Source organism: Amborella trichopoda, chromosome 12, assembly GCF_054954075.1.
Source record: "Amborella trichopoda isolate Santa Cruz 75 chromosome 12, AtrichopodaSantaCruz75HAP2 v2.0, whole genome shotgun sequence".
NCBI lineage: Eukaryota > Viridiplantae > Streptophyta > Magnoliopsida > Amborellales > Amborellaceae > Amborella > Amborella trichopoda.
The window spans coordinates 48,191,465-48,202,357 of NC_142347.1; the positions used below are offsets into that span (position 1 = coordinate 48,191,465).

General features: G+C 34.3%; 1 protein-coding gene across 2 annotated transcripts; it reads left to right on the forward strand.

Moving 5' to 3' along the window:
• The first annotated feature begins 5,448 nt into the window (after window positions 1–5,448).
• On the forward strand, window positions 5,449–8,535 carry LOC18435615 (xyloglucan endotransglucosylase protein 1). Of its 2 annotated transcripts, none has more exons than XM_011625646.3 (3): window positions 5,449–6,220; window positions 6,487–6,680; window positions 7,830–8,535. In XM_011625646.3, exons 1-3 carry the CDS (start codon window positions 5,933–5,935, stop codon window positions 8,233–8,235), a joined length of 888 nt encoding a protein of 295 aa, XP_011623948.1. In that variant the 5' UTR covers window positions 5,449–5,932; the 3' UTR covers window positions 8,236–8,535. The 2 variants fall into 2 exon arrangements, with proteins under 2 accessions (XP_011623948.1, XP_088709151.1); XM_088853025.1 differs by lacking the exon at window positions 7,830–8,535 and adding an exon at window positions 6,886–7,074 and having other exon boundaries at window positions 5,466–6,220.
• The last annotated feature ends 2,358 nt before the right edge of the window (window positions 8,536–10,893 follow it).

Consider the following 10,893-nt stretch of genomic DNA (forward strand, 5'->3'; position numbering starts at 1 on the left):
GGAGCTTGGACAACCGTACATGATGATTACCGTGTCGCCGCCTCATCTCTCTCTTCAGATTTGGCCAAGAAACATTTTCCCATTAGATAAAGCTTTTGAAACCTTAGGAAACCCTAAATAAAATCAAAGAAAATGTCAGATTTAAAGATTTAAAAATTGTGAAAACCCCTGAATTTAAGTGGTATGGCTAGAAAATCCAACTCGAGTTCCAAGCTTGTGTAAATCATTGAAACATCTCACGTCGAAAACCCTAAGATAAAAATGCCCTAGGTGGGTGAGCAGGGAGCGCAATGTCTCAGAGAGATAATTGGTGTGCCCTCTGACCACAAAACATCAAGATGAATTTAAAATATCAGCAGTGTCTACTTCTTTGCCACTCACCTATCCCTCGAAGGATAGGGAGAGCCAAAGAGGGCCAACAGTAGACACTAGATTTTAAAACTGGTAAATTTCATTATTTTTCTACCTTAGACAACCCTTAGGACCATAATATTTCATAAGATCCCTGAACCATAAAACACCGTAATCCATGATCCCCATCATGTGATCTAGTAGCTTGAAAAATCGTATAATTTTTAGTAGTTATCTATTCTACACCCTTGTTTTTAGTAATTATCCATTCTACACTCCTTTTGAGTCTATAAGAAAAACACTAACGCGCTTCTTTAAGGGGTGAGACGTGTATGATAGGAAATCATAGGGACTTTTTTAAGGTTAGATGTGGTTAGCCTAGGAAATCAGAGAGAGAAAAAACTAGAAAATGAGATACTCGCCAGAGAGAAAACTTGTGAGAAACCCTAGATCTAGGAAATACATAGCAAACCCTAGTCATTAGATGAGATCCAAGAAGACCATTTAACCAATCCAAGGCTTGATCAACATTGAAGAGAGACACGGAGGATCCACGACGAAAATTCCAGCCGTGGTTCTGATATGGGTGAGGCCTCGAAGCCTCGGGTTTGCTGGGCCAATTGGCCCCGGCCAAGTATTCTTCTTATCTTCATTTTCTTTATTTTTTTCAGTCATTTTTATTAGATCTAATATCTTATTTGTGTTTCATTCAATATTTCATGTATTTGGATTAATGTTAGATCTGCCACTGATCTGAGAGTGGATTTATTCATTTCTGAATAGATCTGGCCTCAAATCAGAATTTGAATTTTGTCCACTCTCTATCACTCTTAAAAAATTAGTTTGTGGTTTGGATCCGATGGAGCTTCCTCTAAAGATCTTTCCGATTGTCATTGTGAACAAAGAGACTAGAGCGAAGATATTCTATTTTGTTTGTGGGACATTGCGTAGAGATACAGAGAACGTGGCTTAATTATTAGCAGTTCTTCAAGGATTGAAAATTTTAAAAAACAAGAATATTCAGTATCTTGTATTATTGAAGGTGATTTTCTAAATGTGATTAATTGGTGCTCTAAGACATGGAGGCCACCCTGGAGATTAAGATCAATTCAGATGGAAGCAATGGATATTGGAGATATGCTATGTCTGTCCTTTAGACATGCGCTTTGTGAAGTTAATGTTGTTGAATGATGTTGAAGATGCGTATGCGAAGAGGGGAGTGACTCTTCCTTCTCTAGTTGTTTCTGATGTAGCCTTTGCTTAGCATTTTGTAATATCCTTCGATGAATAAAATTATGAATATTGTCAAGAGAGATAGAGAGAGGGAGAGTGTGTGAGTAGATGGTAGGCGTGATAACTCATGGAGGGGAAAGAGACAGTTCAAGGATTATGTAGTGACCACAAGGGAGAATGGCAAGGTGTGGATCAAGTTGATAGGAATGGTCTACTTTTGGTATCACACGTGAAATAAAGGCACGCCACTTGGATTATGGAATAATGAGCACATTCAACCTCTCAAAATGCTAGTTGCCTTCTTTCTTCACAAATTGCTTTATACCAATGTTCAAAAAAACTGAATTGACTTAAAAAACCAGCTAAGGGCCACTTTTGAGTAACCAATAAATCGGCCGATTCAATTGGCCTAATCAGACAAGTACTGGTCAGTCAAAAAAGTGTTTAAAAAATTAAAATAAAATCTAAAAAAATATAAAAATTATATTTAAAGTATGATTAGATAAAAACGCATCCAAATGAAGTTGAAAATTAGTTAAAAAATAGATTTTAAAAAATTGTTTTGTGCCCATGAGTATTTTTTATTTTAAAAATATGAAAAAATATAAAAATAAGTATTCATGGCTAAATTTTCCAATATTTTTCAAAATGATAAAAAACATTCAAAAACACATTACAAACAGATCCCTTACTTTTTGCGATTTTATGTAATTTCTTCTGAATTTTTTTAAAATACCTTATCTTATCACCAATATGGCCAAAATTGGAACTGGCCAGTGTTCGGTTCTGATCTAATAGGCCAGTTCCGAGTTGAATCGGTGGAGTTTGCAAAAATTGCTTTCTATACATTTAGGGGAAAAAATACATGGGAAATATCATAGAGATACTAAGAGTTTTCTTTTAGTTAAGGATGTTTTTTTTAACTAGGAATCGTGTAGCCGATTCAAATTAGTTGAGAAAAAGCTTTGACGATGATGGTGATGTTTTCTTTTGTCAAACGTTATTATACTCCCATGGGAGTATACTTTCCATTTACTCCCTTAGATAAAACCCTTCCTATAACTAATTTTAGGACTCCAAATTTTGGAACCTCAATAAAAATAAAAAAATAAAGTCCTAATTGCACCCTCCATGCACTTGAAAAAAAAAAAAAAAAAAGTTGAGATTGAATAGATACCATTCAATTTTCAGACACTAAAATCTAAATGTTAAAAAACTCAAATAAAAACTCATTGTGTACTCCATATATGAAAAAAAACCAAATGAGGACTCAAAGATTGACTACTTTGGAAGGAGAGAGAAAATGGTTAAGGCTACTATTAAATCAGGATAATTTTGGTCTTAAAAGATAAAAATTCATATTAATAATGAAATATATAAAAAAAATTTTCTTGAAAAATAAATGAATTGAATTTCGTAAACTATAGAATTTATCCTATACTTCCCTTTCAAAGATAATTATAAATAAATGCTCCATTAAAGTGGCACTCCTAATTTACGAAAACAAGTGAAATTTATCAAATTGCACCCAAGGTTTGGACTTCCAACTATTTCACATCTTATCCTTATTTTTTTAGAGGTAGGTCCAAATGGATATAGTTGAAAGTAGTAAGAAGAAATATAGGGACTTATGACCTCACTGAAAATATGGTCCTTATTAAGGCATAATGGCGAACGAGGATTCGTACAATTAGTTAGAAAAAAAACTTTGCCAGCAATGACCCATATATTTTTTATTTAGTTTAAATTTGATCATCATTATATCAAATTTCAAATGGAACATCAAATGACACGCCAAAATGACATATGGGGAGTATTATTATAGAGCTTATATACTATGCTCCCTTAGGAGCATATCCATTAGTCAAATGTCAATTGCTGAGGGTGGGATCATCACTCATGGGACGATTTTTTCAATCTTAAATTTTGGGTTCTGCCCAAGAATCATTATATGATTATTTTTAAAAGAAAAATTTTGATTTTTGATTTTTTTTTGTTTCAGAGATCTCACCCTTCTAAAATTAGACAGCCATTGTTCAATCTTGAAAATTTATTATGTTTCTATTACATAGAGAGTTCAATGTAGAAATGTTTTTGCTAAGGTCAGACTATGGGGCTACATTCCCAAAATTTATAATATTCAAATTACTCCTTTAAGAATTTTACCCAGGGGAGTAAATGAACAATATACTCTTGTGGGAGTACAAAATATTTTGGGTTTATTAAAAGAAATTATAATTATTTTTCCTTAATATTAAATTAAGTAGAAGCAAATGAAGCAAGAAAACACAAATAACTAAAATAAGACATTTATTTTCCTCGATGCATGATGCCCACAGTCACTCGTAGGCATCGACAGTGAAATCATACAGCTAGAGATGTGCTAGCTCTAAATACAAAAAATCTATCCTCAAACTTTTCCAAAGGAATGTCAAAGTTAATATTTTTTTTTTAAAAAGTAACTATTGAGCTGTTTAAATTCACATTTGACAATTAATAGTGATTGTGATATTTTATAACAAAATTAAATTATCTTATAAGATATAATCTTAATTTAATAAAAACAAATCACAGATACGCATACGTACATACACATGTTACTTCCACAAATACACAAACCACAAAAGTTTAAAAAGGGAAATTTATTACACCTAACTTATCAACTATTTATCATATTATGACAGGCTTTCTGAAATCTAATAAAAATATGTTAACTCTTCTAGAAGTTGCTATTCTAACTCAAATTGTTTTATGTTGAAACCTAACACATCGTTTTGTTTTCTTAATTGATTATTGACAAAAGCTATTCAATGGGCTCACCCATATCCACGGCCTGCCCATTAGATGCAAAGCCACGAGTTTCACATATTTGAAAACTCACTAAACCATGAGTGTGGATCAGGTAGAAGTGTCACTGCAAATATTAAACCTAAAAGTTTACATGGTCCTGCGAGAGCGTATTGTACGTTGATTATCTGGATGAGAGTATTTTTAGGATTTTAAATTTTCACATACGGATTCTTTGGATGAGAGTATTTTTAGAACCAATAAAATTTTGAGACATAACTTCCTTATACATCTGATTTATGCAAAAAGAAAAAAATTTATATGCACTCTTTAAGCTTTAGAAAAACAATATCCTAAAATTGAGCACAGATTGTTGAATATTTGAATATCCAGATCAAAGCGTTTCATCATTATTTATGTCTTATCTCAATTATTCGAAGTCGGCCACATGAATCGTGTTCTTCTATTTTTCTCTAACTAGAGCTATACGTTTATGATTTACGATAAGATGTGGCAAAGTTTACTCCTTTACCCGCGCTTGGGGCAAGTTAAAGAAAAGTTTAAGGCCCTCACCCTTATTAGACTACCGGATCAAAGTGTTTAAGAGCTCGAAATAGGCTTTTTTTTTTTTTTTATGACAATCGCACATTAGCTCTAAGAAATCGATATTGGAATTTAAAAGTCTAAAATCTAGTACTACGTTTGGTTAATCTGTCTGAAATTTTGAAAACTCCATTACAAGAATCCTGGAGATAAGAATATTGGCCAGTTTTGGGAGCTCAAATCCTTCGTTTTATAATTAACATTCGTCGGCTTCACATTGTCAAATTGAGGAAAATCCCCCAAAGTAGGTCGTTTGCATGAGAGAGTAAATGTATAGTATGCTCCTGCAGGAGTAGCCTATGTGGGCAAAAAAGAGATAATATACCATTACTATTAAACTATGTTTTTGCAGGCCAAAAGAAATGAGGCTAAAGTTGGAGTAAAATAAAACACAGCAAAGCCCAGCTGTACATCACTCAAAACCTCACTCATTACACTTACTCTTTCATTTCCTTCTCTCTATTTATATCCCAACCCTCTCTCTCCATCCCCCCACAAAACCTCTCTCTCTCTCTCTCTCTCTCTCTCTCTCTATCTAGCCAATTGCCACTTTGCACCTTTATATCTCTCTCGTTGAGAAGTCTCTTTCTCTCTCTAGGCCAATAGCCACTTAACAATCTCTCTCTCTCTCTCTCTAGCCAACACCCACTTGCAACTCGATTGTCCATTCATCACCTGCTAAGTCACTCTAATCCAAAGTTTTTAAATCAAAAGTGTCCACCCTCTTCACAAACTCTATCTCTAATCCCCTAGCTACTTAACACCCCTACTCTTTCTCTCTCTAACTAATACCCATTGGATAGAACTCTTTGTTGTCCAATCATCACCTACTGCGCCTCTCAACTCATTGTTGCCTATCTCCCTCTCTCTCTCTCTCTCTCTCTAAATATATATTGCTATTCTAAAATTGCTTGATTGTTTCTTAGCACCACTCCAGTAACTCTCTCTCTCGCTCTCTATGGCATTTGGCCCTTTCTTGTGTTTTTGTATATGTGGTCGGGTTTTAGCGCTTGTTATTTGGGGTGTTTTGATTGTTGGTTGTAAGGCTAATTTTTACTCTGATTTTGATATTACTTGGGGAAATGATAGAGCTAAGATAGTAAACAATGGTGAGATCCTCCAACTCTCATTAGACAACTACTCTGGCTCTGGTTTTCAATCCAAGAATGAATATCTCTTTGGTAACATCCACATGAAAATCAAGCTCGTACCAGGCAACTCTGCTGGCACTGTTACTGCCTACTATGTAAGTCTCTCTCTCTCTCTCTCTCTCTCTCTCTCTCTCTCTACATGCTATGTATCTCCCTCTCTCTAACAACAGAGTGGGTAAGGCTCGGCAGGCCGGCCCTTGGGCCGAATTGAATTTTGTGGCCATGTCTCTAGTTTTTAAGGCCCCATACTACGAAAGTATTCTCTACTACTAAATCACTGATTTTTTCGTAATTCTTGGTTGTTCATAAAAAGAGTCAATTGCAGTGAGATGATGGTTTATGAAATTGGGTTTTGTTGCAGTTATCTTCACAAGGCCCAACCCATGACGAAATCGACTTCGAGTTCTTGGGAAATTTGAGTGGAGATCCTTATATCGTCCACACCAATTTGTTCACTCAAGGGAAAGGAAACAGGGAGCAACAATTCTACCTCTGGTTTGACCCCACCCAAGAGTTCCACACCTACTCCGTCCTTTGGAACCCAATCCAAGTCATGTAAGTATTCTCTCTCTTTATCTCCCTCTATGTCTATACTCATGTCACTACTTCCTCTCTCTACAACTTGTATGTACTCTTCCCTCTCACTTCTTCTGTATCATGCCGGTAGTTATCCATCTTTTTGCTGCATCTCTATTGACGATTTGATTTTGATTTCAAATCGTCATTAATTATATCTATCTTCTATCTTGTTCATCTATAGGTGGGACGTTTTATCCTTTGGACTTTCACATTTTAACGCTCTCTCTCCATCGGTTTCTCTCTATCATACTACTGGTAGGGATTAGAAACTCTGAAGACATTTCACTTTTATTACAATCACAATTCTCAGATATGAAATATTATTGTTTAAATTATATTATACTTTGAAAAACTTTTTTTTAAACTTTATTCCCCACTTATTGACACATATTCAGCCACCCTATCTCATATTCTGACTATGGGAAAAGTTTATATAGAGCCGAGGCTCTAAACAATAAAATTCAAGCTTACCTTAAAAATTTCACTAGAAGATGTTGTTTTGATACCTAAATATCTTAAAATTGATCATATCAACATCAAGATGCATGAACATGAGAAAAAATTAGATTTCAAGTTTTGGAAATAGTGTATTTTGTAATGCATTTTTGGACCATCAATTTTCAAGACTTTCAAGTTTTCATAGATCTCTCAATCTACACTATTTTGTGAAGCTTTAAGCTTTATAAATAAAGATGAAAATATATTTTAAGGCTATCAAAAAGATTTTCAGCATTAAAATCATATTTTTCGATACTATTTGAAAGTGGGCTCTAATTTGATTGTTTAGAGCCTAGGCTCTATACAAACGGCACCTTTCACCCTTCAACTATTCTTCACGATTATGAGTTTTTTGTACCAAAAATAAATAGGTATAGTCTTCTTTTCCATGCATGTAACCCTCTTCATAATAAATGTGTATATCAAACTGATATAATATTTAAATACATATTTTTAATATTTTTTGGTCTGGTCTGGATGGGCCGGAGCTGACCCGACCTACGCTCTCCCTCTCCAAGGAAGAGCTTTCTCTCTGTCTTAAAGCTCTCAGTCTTTCTACATCATGTACATAGGCAACCCCCTCTTCGCTCTCTTTCTCTCTCTAACCCTGTACATGAAAAATTGCAGGTTCTCGGTAGATGGGACCCCAATAAGAGTGTTCAAGAATGCTGAATCGAAGGGAGTCCCCTACCCAAAAAACCAAGCCATGAGGCTTTACTCCAGCCTTTGGGATGCAGATAACTGGGCCACAAGGGGTGGCCTGGTCAAGACTGATTGGTCTCAAGCCCCGTTCATGGCTTCTTTCTCTAACTTTGAAGCCAATGCCTGTGTTGTGTCTTCTTATTCGACAACAAAAAGTCAGTGTGGTGAAGCTTCAAATGGTTGGTTTAATCAAGGCATGGACTCAACTGCTGAAGAAAGGTTGAAATGGGTTCAGAAGAATTACATGGTCTATGACTACTGCAAAGATACTAGGCGTTTCCCTCAAGGCTTTCCCTCTGAATGCTCTCTCTTTCTTCCTAAATCTCTCTAGATGCTCCCTCTCTCTCTCTCTCTCTCTCAAACCTCTCTCTTTCTTCCTAAATCTCTCTAGATGCTCCCTCTCTCTTTCTCTCTCAAACCTCTCTTTCTTCTTAAATCTCTCTAGCTGCTCCCTCTCTCTCTCAAACCTCTCTCTCGTGCTTCAATCTTTTGTAATGTCCAATTCTCTCTCTCTTTACGAGCGTGTCCCTTTATTTGCTTCCATTCTTTTTTAATTTGTGTCTCTCTTTCATATGTAGTACATGAGCTACGGGTATTTCATATGAAAATAAGAATTGGTTGGTATCATTAATTTTTATTTTCTTTATTTTATTATTATGTTTTGGGTAATTCATTAGGGAAATCAGGCCCTTATCGATTTTTTCAAAATAGTTTAGGAGGTAGTTTTTCTAAGGCGTTAGTGGTGTAGTGTTAGTGGCAATGAAAGTTAAAACATGGTCACTAGCGTGTAGAGGTGCTGCCACTACGACCAAAGCTCCTTTCCCACTTATCATTTATGTCCATTAAAGAGAGTTGATTTTATATCAATATGACTTGTAAGAGTTTAAGAGCGTTTTATTGTACGCGAAAGCTCTAAACCCGATATGTTGATTAGTACGAGAAATAAAACATAAAACGCATACATAAGAATACAAATATTTACGTGGTTCATCCAAAAAGACTACATCCATGGGCATGGTAAATTGAAATCCACTATACTAATGAAAGTTATGTCAAAGATTTTGGATCTGATCCCGACAAAAACACAGTCGAATAAACTTTTTTAAACCACTCTCCCTTCCTTATCTTCACTTTCCTTCATTCTCTTTACTTCTGACAACTATTATCGAAAACACCAAATAGAGACGTGATAGCAACGGTAAATTAAAATCCACCATACCAATGAAAGTTACATCAAAGATTGTGAAACTAACCTCGATAAAAACACATTCAAGAAAACGCTTTTAAACTTCTCTCTTCTTCTTCTCTTTACTTCTGAGAACTATTGCCGAAAACACTAGATAGAGATACAATAACAACGAGAAACTAACTTTCTCTCTAACTGAAAGGGAAAATAACCAAAATCTCTATGGAAACCACTTCTCTACAAGAAACAAATATCTCAATATTTGAGAGTCTACAATAGAGAAACAAACATCTCAATCTTCGAGAGTATATAAAAGGCACAATCACAATATTTATATCTATAGGAAGCTCTCTTCTCTCTAAAAGGAAACATCTCTCTTCTCTCTAAGAGGAAACCTTGCATCTTACGCACAAGGTGCTCTGCTCCCCTCTCTCTAGAGGAAACCACCCTTCCCGTATGGTGACCGAAATAGAGTACACGAATTCTCTATACCTTTATCTTATATATAGCTATAAGGTTAGTAATCCACATTAAATAACAAACTTCTTATTGATGTTACATATACTTCAAAAGACTAAGAGATATATCCAAGAATCCTAATATTTTTGGATTTCATTTAATAAACTTATCAAATATCAATATCAATCTTACATAATAAGGAAATATCCCAATCTCACATAATAAGATAATATCTCAATCCCACATAATATAAGATTTTCTAATGTGGGTGATTTTGGATAGGACCAAATCCACCATGTTAACCTTGTACTACATCATGAGAACTTTATGGACCCGGTTTCTATGCGGCCAAGCCCGCATATGTAGAAATGCGGGTCTCTTAATAAATCTATTTTTTAGATGGATTTTAAGACTTAATTTTTAAAGACATGTAATCTCTAACAGGAGATCTTGAATATGAAAAAAACGAATAAGTTTTAAAAAAACTAAAATGATAATTTTCGTAAAACAATATTTGGACCGTTAGTTTTTATTGTTTTTAGATGGAACTACTTGCATCCATCTTTAAGATGGATGCTTTACACTTTTTGAACTGCATATGGAGAAATGCAGTAGTCCAGCCCACATGAAACAAATTTCCAAACTTTATATATATATATATATATATATATATGAAAACACTACGCAACGCCTATAGGTAAAAATGAACAGTGATTTCGTTTACTCTCATCATCGTCCAAAGTTCATCGTGCGGTCACGATTGTCAGGTAGTTTTTCATTTTTCATTTTTTTTCTACAAATCGAAATGACTTGAAATTTGGAACATATATTCATCAAAAATAGGGGAAATTTTGAAAAATATAAAAAAATATTTTACATGAAAAGAATTGATTAAAATACCTCCAAAACTTTTTGGGGGTATTTTGGTCATGCGGATAATTTTTTTTATATTTTTATTAGATGCGCCTCAGTAAGATGTACATATTTTCCAAATTTCAAGTCATTCCGATTTGTAAAAAATAAATGAAAAATAAAACACTATCGGACAATCGTGACTGTGCAATGAAATTTAGATATTGATGAAGGTGGGCAAAATTACTATTCATTTTCGCCAATAGGTGTTAAGAGGACTTTTCTATATATATATATATATATATATATATATATATATAGTGAAAAAGACGCATATAGTATACCTCCGGACTGACATAATTTTTAGGGAAAAAAATGACTTTTTCCATATTTTCCTATTTTTATAGTGTCTGTGCCTAAATCACTCTAGAATTTTTTTCACGAATTTCATACATTCTAAATTCACCAACAAACGAATAATATAACTGATGC